Source organism: Equus przewalskii, chromosome 22 (genome assembly GCF_037783145.1).
Source record: "Equus przewalskii isolate Varuska chromosome 22, EquPr2, whole genome shotgun sequence".
Classification (NCBI taxonomy): Eukaryota; Metazoa; Chordata; class Mammalia; order Perissodactyla; family Equidae; genus Equus; species Equus przewalskii.
Window position 1 is genome coordinate 31,723,174 of NC_091852.1, and position 24,236 is coordinate 31,747,409.

The 24,236-nt window shown below is 38.1% G+C and overlaps 1 protein-coding gene across 16 annotated transcripts in view; it reads right to left on the bottom strand.

The window, feature by feature from the left end:
* MPDZ (multiple PDZ domain crumbs cell polarity complex component) overlaps window positions 1-24,236 on the bottom strand; it is a 155,049-nt gene that overhangs the window by 42,652 nt on the left and 88,161 nt on the right. For all 16 annotated transcript variants that reach the window (XM_070590163.1, XM_070590161.1, XM_070590157.1 and 13 more), the window contains 5 exons: window positions 23,344-23,625; window positions 22,964-23,087; window positions 15,633-15,831; window positions 9,874-9,978; window positions 5,983-6,075 (listed from right to left, as the gene is read on the bottom strand). In XM_070590163.1, coding sequence (XP_070446264.1) covers window positions 5,983-6,075; window positions 9,874-9,978; window positions 15,633-15,831; window positions 22,964-23,087; window positions 23,344-23,625 — 803 coding nt within the window. The remainder of the gene's footprint in view (window positions 1-5,982; window positions 6,076-9,873; window positions 9,979-15,632; window positions 15,832-22,963; window positions 23,088-23,343; window positions 23,626-24,236) is intronic.

Genomic DNA, 24,236 nt, shown 5'->3' on the forward strand with positions numbered 1-24,236 from the left:
TTCCTCAAAAAAATTAAAAATAGAATTACCATATGATCTAGCAATTTCATTTCTGGGTACAGACCCAAAAGAATTCAGATCAGGGTCTTGAAGAGACATTTGCATAACTATATTCACAGAAATATTACTCAAAATATCCAAAGATGGAAGCAACTCAAGTGTCCATCTATAGATGAATAGATAAACGAAATGATATAACATATAATGGAATATTATTCAGCCTTAAAAATGAAGAAAATTCTGACAGATGCTACAACACAGATGAACCTTGAGAACATTATGCTAAGTAAAATCAGCCAGCTAAGTGAAATAAAGGACAAATATCATATGATTTCACTTATATGATGTACCTAAAACAGGCAAATCTATAGAGACAGAAAGTAGAATGGTGGTTGCTAGGAGAAGGGGAGATGGAAAAACGTGAAGTTATTATTTAACGGGTACAGAGTTTCAGTTTTGCAAGATGAAAAAAGTTCTGGAGATGGATGGTGGTGATGGTTACAGAGCAATGTAAACGTATTTAATGCCACTGATCTGTGCACTTAAAATCGGTTCAAATGATTTAAGAAAATAATAAATTTTTAAAAACACAATGAAATAAAATGCAGTTATATGTTAATTTCTGCAAATCTTATTTGTTCACTTTATTAAAGTTTTACGAGAGTAACAAGATAGTTTTAAATACTTTCCCAATTACGTGTATATGGAGTCTGATAAACACTAATGTATTTTTTAAGTTAATTTATTACAAGTAAATATTGGCCTCAAACTCCAGGCTGGGGCAGACAATATAAAACTACCATTTTCCAGGAGCTCTAACATTGCAGACAATAAGTAATCAAGAAATTCAGCTACCCCCGACCAGACAGTAGCTTCTAACTTTAGCAACCCACTGGAGAGAAAGAACATTCCTGCACATGCTATGTCAGAAGCTCACCTCTGCAGAAGTCTTTCCTGCCAAGGAAGACATGGTAACTAGCAGTCAGGGCACGACGAGTGGTGGCTGACAAGATTCTAGGTGATGTAATCCCACCCCCACCTCCCTAAACACATCGCCCATGGCTCTTTGCTGTCCTCTCTCCACTCCAGCTACCATGTCCTCTTCTTGCTGCTCCTTAAGTTCACCAGACATGCTCTCCTGCCTCGGGGCCTTGGCACTTGCTACATCCTCTGCCTTGAATGCACTTCCCCTACCCACAAAATAAACACATGAACTCATATATAATAACTGCAAATAGCTCTAAGTGATATGAATGAATTGAAAGTATACGCCTTGTGGAAGGTTGAGCTATAACAATAAGGTGATTTGCAGTGAGATGCTTGGCCACGATGAGGGAGCACTCAGGGCACTGGAAGAAAACAGAGACACCAAGCAGAGAGCTCTGAGACAGATAACGAGACTGCAATTTGTTCCATGTGCAGGAAGGGAGACAATGGGGACAATAAACAGGGAAAAAAGGCATGGTCCAAACATGCTCTCAACCTTGACATCTGAGGTGTTCCCAGAGGAGAGGAAAGGCAGAGTAAGGACTCCATTGAAATGAGGGAGGCCCCAGCAAGAAAATGCTGGGGACAAAAGGGCACCACAGCCGGAGCGAGATGGTGGGCAACGGGTCAGAAGAGGACAGAGGAGGAGACACAGCTTTTCTTTGGTCACGCTTTTTTGGTTATTGGAAGTCTATAATCCCAGAGACCCTACCTGTTTAGTTTAAAAGGGTCTCACAGTGATCTGCAACCTTCTAAAATTGGTGTGAATAGTTTAAACTAGTTAAAATCTGAATCACCCTTCCTTTCACTCTAGGAATTTCATGAAAGATGAGAACCAAGACCTTTCCTTGTTTCTGAAAGCAGTTCCTAAGGTAAAATGGCAAAATAAAGAAGTCAGTCAAGGGGCCAGTCCGGTGGTGTACCAGTTAAGTTCGCAGGCACCGCTTTAGCGGCCTGGGGTTCACCAGTTTGAATCCCGGGTGCAGACATGGCACCACTTGTCAAGCCATGCTGTGGTGGCGTCCCACATATAAAATAGAGGAAGATGGGCACGGATGTTAGCTCAGGGCCAATCATCCTCAGCAAAAAGAGGAGGATTGGCAGTGGTCGTTAGCTCAGGGCTAATCTTCCTCAAAGAAAAGAAAAAGGAAAAAAAAGAAGTCAGTCAAGTTAGCCAGAGTCTAGAATTCATAGGTGGGACTCCTTAACTCTTTCCTTAAAAAGGAAAAAAATAAATAAAAGAAGGCTGAAAGAAAATGTCTTCCAGGGTTCTCCGTGGTTGGCATAAATTAGAAAGTGGTTATGATTTCTTGAATAATAAAAATAACAGCAGTAGCAGCAAACATTTATTAAGGGCTTATCATGTGCTCAGCATCATTCTCTAAGTGAGTTACACATACTTTCATTTAATTCTTAAGTCATTCCACAAGGTGGATACTCTTCTAAATGCTTTTATTGTTTTTTTTCTTTTTTAAAGATTGGCACCTGAGTTAACAACTGTTGCTAATCTTTTTTTTTTTTTTTTCCTGCTTTTTCTCCCCAAATCCCCCCAGTACATAGTTGTATATTTCAGTGGTGGGTCCTTCTAGTGGCACATGGGATGCAACCTCAGCATGCCCTGATGAGCGGTGCCATGTCCACGCCCAGGATCTGAACTGGAAAAGCCCTGGGCCACCCAAGTGGAGCACGCAAACTTAACCACTCGCCCACGAGGTCAGCCCCAAGGTGGATACTCCTCTCAGCCCCATTTTACAGAGAAGAGAAGAGGCACAGAGAAGACAGACGATCTTTTGATAAGAGCACCACATGCCCACACAGGGTCTGGCACAGAGAGCAAGTGTTTTCACGTACCCTCCCTAGAAGAAAGGCTGTAACTCCTTACAACACTGGACAAGATAACAAAAGCCAGAGCTGTCAAAATGAGCACAGTGCTGAGGAACCAGACTCAGTGTCCTTTCACTGAACAGAACACGGTAAACATTCCATGGAAAGAAAGGGAAACCTATAAAAGGAAACTTTTACAGAACACATTCAGACTTAGTATCATAGAAAAATGGTATTCTTTCCTGAGACCTACAGGTAGGTTTAAAAAGAATGAAATTCAGAAAAGCAGAGTAAAACAGAGGTCTGAGGCCAGCCTGCCCAAGCTCTGAACCCAGAGTCCCTGCATTCAAGTCCTGCTCTTTTGCTACTTAACACTCATGTGACCCTCTCTCTTACTTTGCTCAGCTGAGAGACGGAGCCAATAAGAGTCTCTACAACAGAGAGTTGCTGTGAGGATTAAATTAATGAATACATGTAAAGGGCAAAACAAACCTTTGGCACATAGTAAGTGATCAACAAATCTTTTATTACTCTTATGATGATGATTATGATTACTGAAGTAATGTGAGATATAAAACTCAATCCGTATGTCAAATGAGCAAAAGTGTACCCCACCACCTCAATTCTGTTATACATACACATTGTTCATTAAAACAAGGTAGGTACCATTTTCTACTCATTAGATTGACAACAAAAATTTCTTTAATGATTATACGATGCGGTAACAAGGCTGTGGGGAAAAGGGAACAGTCACATATTGGAAACAGGAGTAAAAATTGCTACAGCCACCTTAAAAAGCAATTTGACAACTTCTAATAAAGTAAATAATACATTTAAATCTAAGAGCCAGCAATTCCACTTCTGGATATACACCTAGACAAATTCTCATATATAACTATAAGGAAATAAACATAGTTACTGCACAGAATTATTATAATAGTGAATGTCTGTTAACTACTCAAATATCAAGCTGGGAATAAACTGTGGTATATTCATATACTGAAATGCACTGCCACGACTAGATTGAGTAATTGGATCTTTAAGTATCAACATGATAGATCCCCAAAGCATTGGATTGAGAGAAAAGTAAGCAAGCTGGAAAATGATACATACAGTAATGATATTAATTATGCAAATAAAATCACATGAAAAATAAAAGAGTAACACAGCTTATTTATAATCTTAAAATTTACACTTTGCTAAAAAGTATTCTCCATTTCCAGACAAAGTGAATTTATTTGGACTGCATGAAAGAATGTCCCATCATGTTTCCAACGTTGTGAAGCATATTCATCACACTTGCTCCTCACTTACTAAAAGCTCTGGTTATCTTGCTAAGTGTCCTCTTAATATTCTATGAACTTCCCCCTAAGAGTACCTTAGTGCTTCTATATACATCATAGTGCAGGGTACCTTCTTTAAGATTTATGGAAGCTCCAAGGTAGTTACCATCTTTAGAGACATCTCTCAGGCTGATGTGAAGGTTAAAATTGGGGATAAAAGTAGAAAAATATTCCAGTCCAGAAGTGTCACTCAATTCTTTCTCATAAGAAAATTTCACAATGATTCCTGTGTTCAACACTTTCTATTTGCTTAGTTATTGATGATGATGATGATGACTGACAAGGCCAACCACCGAGTGCGTGGTCACTCTGTACCAGGCACTGCGCTAACGATTTTACACGCATTATCACACTGAATTCTCCCCCAAATTTAAATGGTTCTATTAGTAATCCCATTTTTCAGATGAAGTATCTGAGACCTAGCAAAGATTAAGAAACTTGTCTTAGAAAGTGTCAAAATGGGAATTCAAACATGGCTCTTATTGACTCTAGACATTTTGCATATTATCGTCTAAAAATTACTTTCCCTCCTAAAATGTTATTAAAACTGGCCATCTATCTTTTTATTTTTCTGTGATTACTGTCCTCCAACAAAATTCAAGTTTATCACTTGATCACCAGCTGCAAAATAATTTCATAATAACTTACTTCTGTCTCCATCCTCAAATAAATAAGAAACTTAACATCTTATAATATGTTTTCTGCCACAGATCTAGCACTTATATTCTGTCCTCAGTGTGGGTAATGTTGTACAGAGACCCTGATTTCTTTAAGCAGAACAAACAGGCTTTAAAGAACTCAAATCAAACAGTCATTTTAGATGGCTGGCAATACTTATTGTTTTTTTGTGAAAGTAACATAAAATGTTTTCTATACTTTGTGACTCACCCTAGAAAATGTTTAAATGCGATGGCTAGAGCCTTAAGTTCATTTGTGAGCAAGGAAAATCATCAAAATGTATTACATCTCTGAATAGAAAGTTTTCTGTCTTTAGTATTCTATTTATTCATTGGAGCATAAGTACTAAGTGTTGACTAAGTACAAGGCACCATTTTCACGGTCACCTTTAGATCTGTTCAGAGGGAATGTTCAATGATTACTTACATTTTACACTTAATGCAAAATACCTTATATTTTTCTTTAATTATTCTGTGTGTCTCCACATCTTGCCCACCCAAGTACATTATAACTTCCTTGAAGGCAGTATTTATGTCAAACTTCCCTGTTCTTCACAAAATCATCTGCCTCTTGTCTCGGTCTATAATCAGGACTCGATAAATTCTTACTAAACTAAATTTTATTTTACTCCACATGAATACAAAAATATGTCTTAGTGATGTATCTAAGCATATTTTGGAAAGTCATCTTTTCTATTATATCTGAAATTAATTCTAAACAGAGCATGCGTTAGAATAACCACAGCCTATGATAACAAGATGCTTACTTATACACACACAAATACACACATGTGTGCATTCTGAATATGTATGTTTGAGTCTCTACAAATGCTAGAGAAAACTTAAATTAGCAGTAGCAGTATATCTAAGATCAAGCTCTACTGAAAATATTATCCATTCCAACTACTTATGCATAATTTTCTCTAGTTAATTTTATTTAGTCCCTACCATGTGCCAAATCCTTGCATATATGTTAATTTTAACCCTGAGTGATACACATTAGATACTCCACTGTGCACATGAACAAATGGAGGGTAAGGGATATTAAACGATTTACCCAATGTCACAGTAGGAAGTTGCAATCCAGTACTTGAAACCAGACCTCCCTATCTTTAAACACTGAGTAGGCAGAAGACAGAAATAGTCCTTACCGCCTGGTCTGATTCCAGTTGCTATATGCTGCATTCTCAAGTTCACTTTCTTCTCCCTCTCCTTCTTCTCGCTCTGGCAGTTCTGGAATGTCTCTGTTAAAGAATTACACAGTGAGTACTCCAAATCCTAGTAAAACCACGCAAGACTGTCTTATATGTACTTTGTTGGTTTGGCTAAAAACGCAGAACTGCTTTATATTTTTACCATACTTGGCCAATAAGTATATAACATTTTACATTTAGGGGAAAAGAAAACTTGATCAAACAAAACAAAAAACTTATATTAGAATCAATCTACCCTACTTAGTCTGGAGATATAAATGAATACTAAGAGTCTTGTCTAGTCTGTTTCTTTCCTGACGAAACATAGGAGAATAAAAAAAAGAATCAGAAGAAGGGGACAAATGCCAGAATTTTAAAGAACAACTATTCAACAAGTACTTCTTACATACCTACCACGTGCAAGAAAGTAGAAACACCATGTGGGTTATAAGCTAGCACAGCACTGATTGAGCCCTGCCCTGAAAGAATTTGTCATCAAGTGTGCCAGAAGTCTGGCATCTCTGCTTCCTAAGGATGGACCAACACTTGCCCTTCAACTTTTGAAGAAAGATGGAAAACATTTATGGTCCAGCTTCAGCCCATCCAGATGGGCCACACACAGAATACTCCTTACAAGGAGTTTACAATGCATCTGGGTTCAAGGTCACTTTTCAACTTCTGTAGGAATTCAGATTTTGCCAAATGTCAGGCATGTAACAGAATGTGTCCAGTCTATTAACTGACTGCAAAATGATAACCATATAAAGTAATATTTTGTTTTTCCAAAGGTATACTTTGCATAACAAATGACATTGTAAGGGTAATAGAGAATGGTTAAATCAATTACGGTGTGTCCTTATGTTGTTAGTAAAAATTAAATTTCTATAGAAATATGTCCACATATCCATGTGAAAGCAGGGAAAGCTATAAAAATTCTGATTCAATAAATGTTTGCAGTTGATTTTTATAGAAACTGAAAAATCTAAAGAAAGTATAGTCATGCGTCACTTAACAACGAGAATACTTTTTTGGGAAATGTGTCGTTAGGTGATTTCATTGTTGTGTGAACATCATAGAGCGTACTTACACAAACTTAGATGGTATAGCCTACCACATACCTAGGCTACATGGTACTAATCTTATGAGACCATCATACACGCAGTCCATCATCGATTGAAATGTCATTATGAGGTGCATGACTGTATGCTCAAACTATATCCATTCTCCACTGACAAGAATATTGAACTCTGTCAAATTACATAATCTCTAGACTTTGAGACCAGAAGTCATCTAATCCAATAACCCATCTGTGTTTGAACATGTTTCACAACATTTCTGGCAAGCAACTGTCCAGGCTCTCCTTGAACGTCTCATTCTTTTTTTGACTTGAATGCTAGATTTTTGTTTTCAAGTGTTAAAAGGAAATCTACCTGCCTATATGTCCTACCCACCGGTTGTGTGTTTGAACGTCCCTCCTGTGCAAATTCAGGAACAAGGCTCTGAATGCAGTGGGGTTCGGAGAGCCTCAGACTGACAGTGGGACAGGACTGATGGGAGTGGATCCAAAAGGGGGATTTTAACAATGATGTTAAGAAGCTGACTGAGAACCAGATAGTCTGCGTGAAGCCCTAATCCAGAAGATGCAAGGCAGAGAAGGGAACACTAGGCCTAACCCTCTGGAAACACAAATAGAACATGATAGAAAAAGCAGGTAAGGAAGACAGGCAAGAATGAATTTAGAAAGAGTGCCTAAAATATTCAGCGACAGCCATAGGGGTGGGAGGAGGATCTGACCCCTAGGCCCAAGCTGTGGGAGCCACTGAGAAACACTCTCAGACAAACTGTATCAAAAGCTCCTGCCTCTTTAGCTGTAAGACGACTAATACTCAGACTCCTGATACAAAAGCCCCATTCTCTTCAAATGATTCTATAATCTGGAATCCCTCACTCACCCAGACATGCTCCTCTAAATGTAATGATTATTCTTTGTTCATCTTAGATTATGGTTTACAGGACTCAAGTGTCGTGTGCTCCAAAGAGTAGATGGACCAGTTCTCGTTCTCCTGCACTCACTTAGCCAAGAATGAATTAGACTTCTTTGCATCTGTGTTCAACTGCTGAATATCGATGAAATTTCTGTCAACTATAGCAACTAACCCTCTTTACATCTGCATAAAGGTGCTAGGTGAAGAAACTGGCATAAGGTCACTCAGTAAAGTAGCAGAGGTGAGATGTGAACTGAGTCCGTCTTACTACAAACCTGAACTCTTAACCTCCAGGCTATGCTGCCCATTATTTTTATACTGGGCTTGAGTGATTCTTTTTTTGGATCCAATGGTTAAGAACATGGAGCCTGACTGCTTAGATTCTAATCTCTGCCACTTATTAGCTATGGAATTTGGGTAAGTTACTGAACCTCTCTCTGGTGCAGATTCTTCCCCCGTAAAATACAGATCATTTTGTTTTGTTGAGCACCTCATATTAATAGCAAATGTGCTTTCTCCGCAGTGAAGCAAGTAGTCACAGCACTGGACAATCCAGGTCATTCTTTCTGTGCTAGGAAGGAAGCACGGTGCTGAAAGTGGCTCTTTCTCTCTAATAACTTTTGAATGCTTCCAAGGCCTGGGACTTAACAGGAATATGATGTTACCTTGGCATATTCTTTAATTAGGCCATATGAAATGATATTTCAGAGGGACATTGGAACGACTGCTTTTACCATTTTGACAGGAAGCACCAAGAAGCTATAATCAGTTCATGCCATTAACCCTGAGATGGAAATTCTAGAGTGGAGTGTGGCTGAGTATTGTACAGGGTGGAGTGAATATTCCTATTCCCATAAATTTCACAAGGCCCTAAGGGCCACGGCATTTCTTCCACTTATCAAACACACAGCATACACTTCCCTTCCCTAACGCCTTCTGTATTACTGCAGTCACGTGTAATTTGTAGAGGAACACAATGAGGCGCTATCATGATACCTGCAGAGTCACTAACACCACGGTGTTCTGGGATGTTCTGACATCCTCTGAGGAACAGAAGAATTCTTCTGAGAAGACCTCAGAATGTTTAAAAAGCCATTTTTTCTCTGCAGCATGTTTAAAGAGAAATTTGGTACTGAGCTGTTACTGCAAGTGAAAAAAACAGGCACATAGCTGAGAGTGTAAAATGGGACATTCTTCATGGAAAAACAACTTAACATTATTTCTCTCCCTGTGCTGAACTCAGTCAGCAGAAGCATCAAAACCTAGTTCCTCACTTTTCTAAGGCAAAAAAAACCCTTTTTCCTGTATTATTTAAAGATTCTTAATATGACGTGTATCAAGAGCCTTTAAAGGCCACACATTCTCCTTCCTAACACGCATATACACCAAGATGCTCAGCTCAACATTCTCCAAAGGAGTAAAAAATAACCATTAAAAATGTTTCTGAACCTGTATATATGTTAGAAAGGAATATACAAAATTTTTTAAAACATTTATGAAAGAGAAAAAAAGCATGATAAAACACTACACAAATTCTAGGTTCGAGGGAATTAATGAAATAATATTCTTACCTGGGGTGAATTCCCCAAACTTAGTATGTTAAAAGTGCTATACTGAGTGGTATAATTAAAGATGATTTTAGTTTCTTGATTTGAATTTTCATATATTTTCCACACTGTATAATAATTACTTAAGTAACAGGGTTTCTCCTCAATTTTTTAAAATATTTTTTTAAATCTTTAAAGAGGGAAAGGAATTCAGTCTTTCTCATTGCTATTTCTCCCTGACTCTGGATTCAAAACTCTTCTCTATAACTCGCTGTATCACTCATTCATTGTAGCTCTAGACAGACTGTTTCACTTACCTGCCGGTGTATGAAGAAAAAATATCCAGTGCCATTATTCCCCCAGACTGCTGTGCTAAGCTCATTCTGAACTCTTCCAAATGCTCTGCAGGCACATAGGTAATTCTGGAACAGAACACAATTCATGAAAGCACAGGGAAGTAAAATTTTGGCTAACTGTTAGGAAAGGCTTCCAAAATACAGAAATAAAATTATGCTGTCCCTTCATCTCTAGTTTTTCACACAACTCATTTAATCAGCTTACTCAGCAGAGAATCAAAACTTCAAAAGGATAAAGTGTCCTATAGGCAAGAATAACAACAGAAATTAAATTTTAAAATACTGCTGACAAACCACGTATTTTCCAATAATCATATGGGGGGGAGAATAGAATTATTAATATTTCCAGATGAGAAGACTAACAGCAACTTTTTTAAATTAGAAAGATCTATAAATCCTCATCCTCAGAAAAATAATTGTCAGTAACAACAATATCATCCAAACATTTTTGGATTCTTTAGCACAAACAAATGAGGTGAATTGTATTCTATTAAAACACTGGGTGTCCCAAATTACTTTACATTCTTCCATAATACATAATTAATTATGGATGTTAATAAGCATTATCACTTAATTATATGATAGCTCTGTTAAGTCATAAACTCTCAAGTCCGAAGCTAAATCATTATAAGTTTATAGAAAGACTCTCATACCGATTTGTAGCAACTTCCTGAAGGTTCATTTTGGTCTCAGAGAAAAGTCTACTGCTTAGACTTGGATGGTCACTTACTAATTCAACAAGTACCTGCTGAACGCCTATAATGCAGAAAGCACTGAGCTGAATGCTGACTGCAGCTGTAATGTTTAAAAACTCACATTTGAAAATTCAAGTTTACTCCTGTCCTATAAGGCTACATAGCTGATAAATTTAAGTAGGCTGTTCCAAGATCCTCAAATTAATGAATAGTAAGGTAAGAAAAATACTGCATTTGCAGTCAGTTCACCATGCATGTGCAACTAAAAAAAAAGTATCAAAAACACACGAAATAAAAATCACACAGACTATTAAACCAGCTATCCATAACTTACCCACAAAGACAGTAAGTACATAAAATCTTAGCACTGGAGGGCAAGGATAAAAGGATTGCCTTTTATGTTATAATAAAATAAGAATTACACCTATGGCATAATTTATTGAGTGAGGAGGATATATTATTTCAGATATATTGGTTATTCCATAAAAAGCATTCAGTCTCTGAGGTCACTTAGGTTTGGAGTCACAAGACACAGCTCTGTAGCTTATCGGGAGTGTGATGGGAGGGTCAATCACGACCAGCCAATCTCCATTCCCTCCATCACGAAAAGGACATCACTGGTCATGAGAAGCAGAATACAAACATGAGGCAGTGCTCTCCCAGGCCACCAGCTAGCCTGGCCACACCTCAGCACTCTGGCAAAATCCGTGGACCTGTGGGAATCTCTTCAGGACACTTCTACCTCAAAGATCCAAAAATGACGCAGAAAGCACAGTTCAGTGGAGGCAGGACTGGACTGAGTGAGACAGTTGTATCCTAATTCAGGCTTTACTTAATTTTTCATCTATATAAACACCTTCTCGATGGTGTTACAAAAACATATCGAATAGTCAATCTGCATTTATCCCTTCAAAAATAATGCAGCAAAGATGTATAAGACATTGTGTTGGGAAAGAGGACATTGTTTTTTACACAAAGAAAAAGGGTTATATAAAATCTAAAATCTGAACAGCCCATTCAAGAAAACTGGCATTATTTTTGAAGATTCAATAAAGGTAAAACTTATAAAAACAAGATCTTAGGGGAAAAAATACCAGGAAGAGCTGAGGAGAGAAAGTTAGAACATAATAGTGAAAGTAATAATAATCAGTTCAAAGTACTTAATTTTTTAATTGGTTTGAAAAGGAAAAGATGTTTCCATTCCAAACAATGCTGAAAATGAGTTTTCCTCTATATTTGTTTAAAGTTGTTTTTCCTTTTACCAAAGGGTGGGAGAGGGGGAGACTTACAAATATTTTTCTGATAGGCAGATATTTTTCTTTAGGTAGCAGTGAGAAAGAGGAAAGAAGGCCGTTTTCATAAACATTTAGCCCAATACAGACAGTGAGGCCACCAGAACAAGCATCCCATAATACACCAGCACATGCAGAGCAACTCTAACACACGCCTGGTCACACAGCCACACAAAACCTCCAAGTCACCAACAAAGAACTCCAAAACTGAATTACAAACTGCATAAACACACTGCAACAGCTTATTTGAGAGTTGTATTATAAATTCTTAAATGTAAACTAACCTTTGGCTACACACGGAGTGGAAGAAAAAAGAAGAGCATTAGTGATGCTGAAATGTGACTCGGCTATTCATCCAGAGACTGCGCCTGCATATGCAGACACGATCATTCCCTTACAAAGGAGCTTGAGAGCTTAGTGGTTGGAAAATAGGGTTTTCAAATGAGTTCACAATCATCAGTGCGATGTGAAAATGTAACCACCTCAGAGCTCTTTTGGAATTTATGTTCTATAAATGAAGGGCAAAAAAGCCAAAATGTATACACTGTATCTATATCTGGATCTATCCCTGCATCGGGACGTTAGGAAAGCACAAAATGGTTTTCACAGACAAGTTGTAACACACAGCCATAATGAGCTTTTGAATCACCGATACTCACACATAAAAGGGGGCTCGATCGTCAGCAGGTGCTGTAGAAAATCTAGAATGTGAAGCATACGCCGCGGCATCTTTTTACAATGGTGTTAACAAATGTCAATGTCTTGTGCTGAATGTGAGATGCATACATATGTAGTTAAAAGTGGGTGCTCCTGGTTGTTTTTTTCCCCTTTCCACCTCCCTCCCGTCTACACCTCCCCCAGAAAAGCATCTGCTCTTCACTGGTGTCTATAGCAGTGATTATTAACAAGCATGGAAAATGTAACTGCAATCAATCTTTTATTCCTTGATCAGGAATTCATCCCACACTTTAGGTTAAGGCAGGTGAATTCTGATTCAGCTCAGTAATTATCTGGCAGATGTTACTAGCAGCTGCTGCTAAGCGCAAAACCCTGGCTATTATTACAGAAATATAAGAGCTCCTGGCAAGGTGGAGTGAGAAGCGAAACAGAATGCATTCTGGTGAGGCTTCACATCTGGTTTTCCACAGAAAATAATGAAACCTGGAACTTAAACTGGCTGTTCTTGAACTCTTGAAACTCAAATTATCTACCCAGGCACACAGGAACGCACACACATGAAGTTCCTAGCTATCTATCGTAAATGGCAAAAAAGAAATCCAGTGCATTGTCTTAATAAGTAATGCCTGTCCTAAAACCAATCAGGTATGTAACAGAACCATTTAGAGTCTTTTTTTTTTCTTGAAGACCCTACAATACACTCCCACCACCACCCAGGGGTAACCCAGGTTTATAACAAGAAATAAAGAGGAGGAGATGTGGATGGAGCCTAGATCTAGGCAACGACTACAAAGCTTAATTGGCCAGAGGCAATGTTATGGTTCCACTCAGAGTAACGGAAGGACTAGGCTTTCCTGTGGGGAGGATTACTCACACAGCTTTCAAGGTAATTCTAAACCTTTTGCTTCATAAAAGCAAGTGATAGGGAGGGGACAGGGCCAAAAAACACTTCATGCAATATGCACAGAACATGCTGCTCAGCCCTGGTCAATCTAAATGGTTGTTTTATCATTTAACATATTTTTTCTGAGAGAGGATTATACGATTCTGATTTCTTTCTACCGTTTACCCAATGAGTCAAACTATAACCATCTGAATCACAGTTTCAGTAGGACACTTGAGAAGAAATCACTGTGTTTCATGGGTATATTTGAGAGTATGTGTGCACGTGCACACGTATGTGAGCATGTGAGAAAGAGATGGATTGACTGAGTGACTGTGATTTCCGGGGAGGGAAGGTTATGGGATTTTCCTTATTTTCTTTTTTTAATATAAGATACTACAGCACATTTCGCTTCACGGGATCCTAAAGCAATTATTTATGAAGCTAGTTCTCTCGATATCCTTTCAAGGTCACAATAAAGCCACTATCTGCATGAATGGGTAAATACTGGTGCTGAATCAGAGCGTGGGAAAATGAACGAACAAAAAACCAGAACAAAACAGAACGCAACAACAACAGAAACTAGAAAAGGAGAAAAAAGACTTTGGGAGCTTGAAAACGTACCTGACAACTTTTCTATAGTTAGCTAGATAATATGACTTACGATAAGTCAGTGTCACAGTGGTCTTATTTTTTATCCACTTTTTAAGTTCTGGAGGACACGAGAACTGAGGGGTAAGGCCAGAACCAAGCACCGATTCTGGGGCTCAAAGTGACTACAAATGGGCAGGGGACCTGTATCAGCACTCACAGCATAACATAGCATTATCACACAAGAAATCAAATGATCAGTTACTAGGCCATCTGCGTTTTATACTACATCTGAACTACGTAAGCTGAAAACCTTGCAACAAATAGTCTCCATGTGGATCTATACCATTCATCTTTTAAGCAAAAGGAATGGACACAAAAGGAGTAATGAGAAAAGCACTTTGAGTTTCTCCTTTTTCTTAGTGTAGATGCACTGACATTTTTAATGATATTCACTTGTACTAACATTATTAATAAGATAATTAAGGAACTGTCACATGATCTGTTCCATTATAAAATGAAAGTCAAGAAGTCATGCAAAAATATGAAAGCCCATTAGTGAAATTCTGCCTAAAAATAATACTTCTTTTTCATAAATCAGCAGAATCCACTCTAAATGGTATTTTTCTGCTTTTTATTGATGGTGGAATGAAAAACAGATCGTAAATAGTTTTTCTTACCTAAGCTCTAGTAATATATACTTTGCAAAAGAATAATACAGAATGCAGTCAGTAAAGTAACATTAATATGAAAAAATCTCCCATACCAGTAATCATTAAATCGATTTAAGGTAAACAATCTTTCCCTGAGCTCGTATTTTACTATTTTATCCCTCATACATTAAATACAAATATTCAATGATTAATGCTACAGAAAAAAGCCAAGCTATTACATTGATGAGGTGCGACAATAAAGTCGTGAACTGATTTTTACGTTGGCTCAAGAAATGTTTAGTGACTTAAAAACCAAACCATGTACATGACGTGCTTTTAGCACATTATGGGATTATGGGACATTTTAAGTACTTCCCAAGAAAATATCCTACGTGACCTACGATCAGACTATATCAACATATTGGTGAATTCTCTTAGATCATGAGGCAGTTTAACAAAGGGTAAATTATGTCATACTGGCACTGTTCTATATGGTCTTTTCCACGCCTGGCCCTTAAAGAACTGGCTTAGTCCTAGGGTTCATACTACTCAATTAAGCACTGCACGATTCCTTATTTTCAGGCCAATCCAAACTTCTTTGTAAGATCCTAACAGTGGTCCCCCCTGCTCTGTGAGAGATGTCTCATATCTCTCACATCTAAGTTTTTGCAGAAATCACTGGAGAAGTAAAATTAAAAACAGAAAGCAACATTGTTTTCAAATATTTCAACAATGCTATCATCTCAAAGAGACTATTGACAATCAAGAACTATTCAAGAATAGTCAAATTCTTAAGTGATTTATATTAAATAAATTTTTTGATAACTTTTGTATATCAAACAGAAGTATATACTGAAAAAAAAGTTCTCATTAATGAATTGAAAGTCCTGAATTTCCCAAGCCAAACTGGGGTCCAAATGATACTTACTTTATGTCAGGCCCAATGAGAGAATGTCTTCTTAACATGGCTCGCGCCTGGGCATTGGTTAAGCTGATAGTAGACTCTTCATTAATAGATAAGATGCAGTCCCCAACGGCAATCCGGCCATCTCGACTAATGGCACCTCCGTGAATGATGCTTCGAACAATCATCCCCAAGCCATCTTTATTAGCACTTACTGTCATCCCTATGGTAAAGGAGAAACACAGACACGTATGAAACATGTGGCTTTCAAATTAATTTTAATTTCAATTTAATAATGCTCATGGATTCATAGATAAAAGAACACGAGTAACATTTTTAGCCAAAAAAAAGCAGAAAAAGCTAGTTTCTCACAAAAAATATTTTTTAAGTAAGTTTTGAAATGTTTGTACAATTGCATCTAGATAAAGACACTCCATGTTGAATACATTAGAGATGAAACAGGTCTACTCTATGGGGTGAATGTAACTAAGGCTATTTGATGTGCTGCCCCTTAAATAGAAAGCTCTCCCAGAGAGAAAATTTTGACAGTATCAAATCAATTTTACAATAGCAGCTCACCTCTTATAAGAGAATAAACTGCAGACTACAAATGGAAAATGAGTTGTATAAATTAAGAAACTCTGTGCTATTACCTTATTTCCAGATCACTGGGCCATTCTGTCTATATTTACTATATGCTGACATGTGCCAAGTAATATGCCAGTTGTTTGAGATAGAAAAACATAACAGGATTCCTAACATCAAGGAGCTTGTGTTGAAGTCTCAGCCTCTGTGCCTATCACAGTGTCTGAATGTACAGTAATCTGTTGAAGTATTCCTATATTTTATCTCCAAATCTGAACTTCTATGAGCTCAAGATTTGGAAATTCACTTGCTTTCTTGATGTATTCCTTGGATGACAAATAGGAAATGCAACCTCAGTACATATAAAATTGCATTTCCAAGTTTCTACCTCTCCTTATTTCTCCATTTATCTTCCCCTTTTGGGAAGTGGTACCACCATACTACTCTCCACAACTCAAAGGAGAAATGTTGACGTTGTTCTTGATCCCTACCTCTCTCTCACCTCTTATATTTAATCTACCACCAAGTCCTGTCATTTCTATCTCCAAAATTTATCTTGACTCCATTAGCCCTTTCTCCATTTCCATGATAACCCTAGACCAAGCCAGCATCTTCTCTTGCATGACTTTTTCAAACAGCCTCCTAGGTGGTCTCCAGTGTTATCCCCTCTAATGCATTCTTCTCACTACAGAGCAACCATTTAAAAAAGACAAATCACATCGCTCCCTTGTTAACAAGGCTTTAATAGCTTCCCCTTATGCTAACATACAACACACCTATTTGGCACAGTCCACAGGGCACTGGTGGCCAGGCCCTCACAACATGCACCCTTCCTTTGTGCCATGTCCTCCACGTATCCTTGTGCTCCAGCCACGAGGACTTCTTTCAGAAATACACCTAGCCTCGCCCCATTTCGGAGTCCCTGCCTAACATCCTCTTTCTGAAGTTCTCACACAGCTAACTCCTTTCCACTCTTCAATATCACTTCCTCGGAAAGGCCTTCTCAACAAACCCTCTCTGAACCCCTCTCATTCTACCCTCGTTCTATTACTCCAATGTATAAAACTTTCTGAAATTATGCTCAAAACATACATAAAATAATGTAAGTTCACTTAAAACCAAGTGCTGAAAATTCCTTCCAAAACAAGATTATGTAATTAAATAAGGAGAGATATAAAGCCATAAGGATATTTATAAAAACCTTCTTTGAGAGAAATCACAAATTCCAGGTTTTTATATATTTTAAGATGGAAAGACTTTCTTTCTAAATATGAATTCTAACTTTACTGAATTAGACATGATATTTCAAATATTTTTTTAAGAATGATCCTGACCAAGAGGGGCCAGCCTGGTGGTGCAGTGGTTAAGTTCACACATTCTGCTTTGCCGGCCTGGGGTTCGCTGGTCTGGAGCCCGGGTGGAGACCTACGCACCGCTTGTCAAGCCATGCTGTGGCAGGCGTCCCACATATAAAGTAGAGGAAGATGGGCATGGATGTTAGCTCAGGGCCAGTCTTCCTCAGAATGATCCTGACTACAATATGTCTCCAGCCTGATATTTCATGTCTGGATATGGCTCATCCGGGCACTAGCTAACATTTTCTGATAGAAATGAATCATTATCAAATGTATTTGAAATATTCTGCTTAGACTCATACTAATGATTCTTAAATGTATTGTTATTAAAGAACTACCTCTGCTTACTATAAATCAACAAACAAATTTAGACACTATTTCATCCAAGGTGGGTTTCTTATGAGCAAAGAAGCTGGCTCTAGTTTGCCCCGATGCTGCCACCCTTCCCACCAAGACCCACCAAACAACTGTACTATGGTAAAATTGACACGGATGACTACAAAACAAAATTTGACTCAGTGGTCCATACTGGGAATACCATCATCTGTTCTTATTAGCACCCTGCATTCTACAATACAGTCAGCCACAGACAAGGGACAAGTCATCATGAGCTATGGTCGATAGAACCTCTGAATTCATTTTTTAATGGCATATTTAACTCCAGACTCTATTAGCTCTGAAGGCTGTCAGGTCATGTCGACCATACAAACCATATCCACTAACTAGGATTTTGGTTGTAACTTGTACGATCTCTCAATTTTTTCCCAGAAGAAGGATAAGAGAGTAGCCCAAACTATGCACTGTAGAACCAGAGAACTGGTCCCGAATGTGGGTTCCACCACTTCTAATCAGTGTGGCTTTGGGTAACTAACTTAACCTCTCAGAGTGCCTCATTTTACCCTTCTGTAAAATGGGGACAATGCTCACTTTTAGGGCTGTTTAAAGAATTACGTGAGAAAAACATAGAGTACCTTTGAAAGTGCCTGACACAAAGTGCTCAACAAAGTACAAAGGAAACTCAAAGAATATATTAAAAAGGCATCTCAATCCCAATCCAAAGATCCACAGTTCTCTAAAGCCTCTATGCAAACCTTAATTCAGCTTCAAAATGAAGCTTGTTATTACAGCAATCTTAACGCAGACCTGGACAACTCGAGCACTTTACTGTATTGTGTGGTATGTGAAAACCGGAGGCAGACTGAGGTCTGAGTCTTGCTTCCCCCTCCCAAGGGCTGAGCACTTTCAGAGAAATTCCTGAGTCTGTCTACGTCTCTGCACCTCATCCATGAAGAGAGGATAACACCCTCCTTTCCTTCTTACCTGTTTACCTTCAAGTCCTGATATAACATAATTAGCCAATGGACCACAGAAGACCTATCAAAAATCAGCAAGATTAAATTTTCAAAGGTCACTATATGCAAGTGTACATATACGTGTGCATCTGCATATGACATTTCCCCCCTAAATTTAACAAAGTTAAAGAAAAACCAAGTGATTCATGAAATCAAAGCAAATGGATTATGACAGGTTTTACAGAAACTTATCATTTATTAATAATTTCTTCTAGTTATCACTAGAAAAAGAAACAACTTCTCCAGAAAGCGAAAACTGCAAACACTCTCACATAGTTGACTAAGGAAAGACTATGAATCTAACAAAATATGTCCAGTGATAGACCGTTTCATAACTTACTCTCCTGTCAGCACAAAGCCAGCCTCTGTTTAGACTTTCTAAAATCTTATCACACCTTTTGTTACCTAAAGTTGTAAAGGCAACACCTTCCTACATAAAAAGCTTAAATGAAGATGGATTGCAACCAGACGGTGGGTGGTGAACAAAATGCAGTCTGTACACAGGTAAACGTATAAGGACATACATCTGAAATTTAGGTGTTGTTATAAATGAATATGACCTGACAAAAAAATTTTTTAAAAGTCTAAATGAATGCTTTAATTATTTTAATGTTTTACACAGATTTTTAGAATAGGCCTTTTTCATTCTTCTTTTACATTTACTTACTCTAAGTGCTGTAGAAATCAGAATATGAAACATCGCCTGTCAAATGAGATGACAGAGAAATGTTCTTGCTTTGGCATACAGCATTTGAACTCCAAAATGCTGGAGAAACCTCACTCGGTCCCAGGAAATCAAACAGCCAGGGACAAAGCCCTGTAAACATTTTGGGGTATGTAAATTAATTCAAATAATGGAAATGAAGCAGAAAAGTAAAACTAAAAGTTACTTATACTTTTATATTATAATTTGGTTGGTAAACTAAAGGTGCTATGATTTCACACTTATAAGTAAGTAGTTTAGTCTCACAAATCAAATGAAAAAGCTCTTTTATACTTTAATTTTAAAATTAAGCTGTTGAGGTTTCAAAGGATTTTCTGATATTATAGAAAGTAAGGAGACTTCACCTTTCCCTGTTTTTTCCCCAAGAGCTTAATCATCTTAGTACATTTTTAAAATCAAAACTTAAAAGCTAAAGTGGAAGCAACCCAAGTGTCCAACAATGGATGAATGGATAAACAAAATCTGGTATATACATACACATATACAAAACTAAGTATACGTATAGTACACTGTGTGTACTATATATACACACACAATGGGACAGTATTCAGCCTGAATAAGGAAGGACATTCTGACACATGGTACAACACATATGAACCTTGAAGATACTATGCTATGTGAAATAAGCCAGTCACAAAGGGACAAATATCATATGATTCCACTTACATGAGTCATGTACCTATAATTATCAAAACTTCCAGAGACTGAGAGTAGAATGGTGCAGTTGCCAGGAGCTCGGGGAAGGGAGGAGTGGGGAGTTAGTGTTTAATGGGTACAGAGTTTGACTTGAGGAAGATGAAAAAGTTCTGGAGATGAATGGTGGTGATGTTTGCACAACAATGTGAATGTACTTAATGCTACAGAAATGTACACTTAAAAATGGTTAAAATGCCACAGAAATGTACACTTAAAAATAGTTAAAATAGGGACCAGCCCCATGGCCTAGTGGTGAAGTTCACAGTGCTCTGCTTTGGCAGCCCAGGTTCAGTTCCCGGGCACTGACCTACACCTGACTCATTGGTAGCCATGCCGTGGCAGCGACCCACATATAAAATAGAGCAAAACTGGTACAGATGTTAGCTCAGAGTGAATCTTCTTCAGCAAAAAAAAAAAAAAGGTTAAAATGGTGAATTTTATGTTACGCATCTTGTACTACACTAAAAATACTGATGTATCCCGACATATTAACAGAATAAACAAAAAACCCATATGATTGTCTCAGTAGATGAGGATTTGACAAAATTCAACGTTCTCTCAGCAAACTAAAAAAAGGTGAGCCATCCGAAGGGTCAGCTCATAAAAGCAGATACACTCAGACCACGGCTTTTATAAGAGCCTCCCAACTGCTTCCAAGCTAACTCACCAACCTGTGGCAGAGTGACCTCAAAACACAAATCCCACCGTCTCACTCTCCTGCCCCTAGCTCCTGGCGCCCGCAGGAGCTTAAGGCAGGAGGCTGTTGCGACGGAAGACCTGTGTCCCACACGTGACCTGTCCAGCAGCCGTCTCGCACCTAGCATTCCTTCAGCTTCAGCTCTTTGCCGCCATCACATCACAGTTCATCCATACCAAACAAAGCTCAGTGATGTTTCACATTCCTCGGCCTTAGCTCCAGCACCTTCCAACTTCTCCCAATTCCTCAACGAGGTGGAAAAAAATCTCCTCTTTCAAGAACTAAATCAAACATCCCTAAACTCCTCCACTCTCCAAACAGGGATCAGCTATTTCCTCTTTTAAGCCTTCAATGTTCTCTGCACGAGTGTCTATCACAGCACGTATAAGATTTTAACGCATTTAGGATTTTACATGTCCATTAGCTTACTCTCTTAAACCGATGCTCCTTGAGGAAAACAAATATATCATAGTGTCTATGCATAGTGGCTAAAATATAGAAAATAATAAATATTTGATAGTTGAGTAAATAAATACACTGGAATAGGGTTTCTGATATGGGCTTTGCAAAATGTCTTATGAGTTGGTAAAAAAAAATAGGTTATATGGCCAATTAAACATGGGAAATGCTGCATTCTATAACCTCTTCTTAGAGATCCACAATGCACATTTGAGTATCAGTTACTGAGTAGTGTGAATAGAAACCTATCTCCCCAACTTCACCACATTCCACGCTTTTAAACCTGGAACCCGTGTATAATTCCTATTAACATCTCACAGAACTACTATTGTAAGCAACGTGCCCTCAGAAACACTGCATTAGCAGATGAAATATTTCTCACATGCTTAGATATCTATAATGTCTGCCATAATTAATGCATAGAAAGCTCTGCAGCTTAAGTTTTATATCATTTTAGTAAATGTAATATATAAGAACTGTAACAACTGAGTAGAAATTCTCTGAAATAATTCTCCATTTACTTTCCTTTGGAAGTACTCAGCCACCACCAAATGGAATAAAATCTAGCAGAGAGAGCCTGGCATCCCACTCCCCAGGTAGGCACTGCTGGACTCCTCTGCCAAGTCTCAAATTTCACAAGGAAACAAGACCCTCCATACGACATTAGTGTGAACGGTACTGGTTGGTGACATCACAGAAGGAACAAGATCTCTGACGGAGCACTAACCAAAGAGTCTAGGGCTGCAGTGAGGCGTCCAGAGCCTGACGGATGAGCCTATTTATCAGCACCGAGCACTAAGGACGGAGCAGAGTCATGTCACTGCTGAACTCAAAAGAACAAATATGCTCTGCCTTGAAATAATTTTAGCCATTGTAATCAGGCTTTTATTTCTACAGGAAGTCTTTGCCCAATTCAGAAGGATTTGCGATTATTAACCAGCGGCAACCCTTTATGGGTAAGAGAGGACACAAAAATTCCACCACCTGGGAAGGACTACTGAATAACGCGCAGTTATATTTTGGTAGTGGCACACCTGGCTGGTCTTTTTAGTCTATTTCAGTGAATGAAAGAAATTAAATACAAACTGACTTATGCATAACTGGTAACATTCAAAGAAACTAATAATTTGCTTTTCCAAAGAATTTAGAATTCCAAATTGCTGACATTTCATTTTCTAAGAATTCCTTTTCTGATTTGCTGTTTCATACACAAACAATTCGTATATCTTTTACTTGAATGTAAATGAGGCTTGTGAATACTTTTAAATAATTAAGAGAGTGAGGGATTTAAGCTAGGCTGAAGTAAACAAACCTGTTAACCACTTCAGAAAAAACAGAGTACATAAAAAGAGAAACCATAAAAACTACAGGAAAACTTATAATATCTATCTTCTTATCTACAGCCAAAAATACTGAAATTAGGTTCAATACTTCCTCTTGGCAAGGTGCTTGGGAGGAAAAGCATATGTGGAAAACAAGGCACTTACCCAGGCTAGAATTGCCTTTTGTTATAGTAATAGTCCTCTCAAAAGATTCTTCAGATATATTTTGGAGCATGACACACTCGGCAGTAGAACCCAGGGAGCTCTGGTGAATTAAGAACTCGGAGCCCTGACAGAAAATAAAAATAAGTCACACAGAAAGGAAAACTAGACTTTGGAGTATGAAATCAGTGTCACCAATAATCTCCAATTGGTTGTGCTTTATTCAGCAAGAACCTATAACCAAACAAGTTCAAAGGTTGCCTTCTGGAAATCTCAGCGTCAGAAGAGCACTTACTCCAAACCGGGAGATTAGCCAGAATATTCTAACCCTCCACTGTCCCCTACATCATCACAACACACAGATGATATCTTTAAAATGGTACCTTCCCAGTTGCGTCAGGTAGCACGGAAGTGAGTTCTGCGCTTGATATAACTTCATTTGGTAGGTGAGAGTCAGTCCATGCTCCGGTGTTTTCACATTCGTATTGTTGTTCAACAGCATTTGCAGGTGTATAATCATTTATGGTAAAGCCAGAAGCAGGTCCCATGCTCAAGTCCACTGAAGGTGGACTCTCATCCTGTCTTTGCAGAAGATTCTGGGCATAAAGTTCCTCCAAGGACATATGGAGATCAAGTACTGGATCTGAAGAGTTTTCAGTAACATCCTGAGAAGTAAAGAACAAAACCCAAAAAGTTATGGCCAGAATTACATCAGTGTATTTTATAAGATCTTAATTGACAACTACTTAATGGAAAATAATTATTCATTGCTCAAAGCATTGGCAAACATAAAAATTCTTCACATAGCTTATATTCTGCATATCTTCTCATAAATGCTTTTGAATACGTTTCCTGAAAATCACACATCACATATTCTACTGTTACACTCGTATGATATACGTACATAAAATCATTTAGATATAGTATTATTTTCTACTCACAAATAAAATTATTCAGAGTTCAGTCTACATAGGAAAGCAAATAACTTATACTTCCAAACCTCATTAAAAGAGTAGTTCATTTCTGGGGCCAGCCTGGTGGCCTAGCAGTTAAGTTCGTGCACTCTACTTGGGCAGCCTGTGGTTTGCAGGTTAGGCTCCCAGGCATGGACCTACACACCACTCATCAAGCCATGCTGTGGTGGCATCCCACATACAAAATAAAGGAAGACTGGCACAGAAGTCAATCCAGTGACAATCTTCCTCAAGCAAAAAGAGGGAGATTGGCAACTGATGTTAGCTCAGGGCAATATTCCTCACCAAAACAAAAAAGAAAG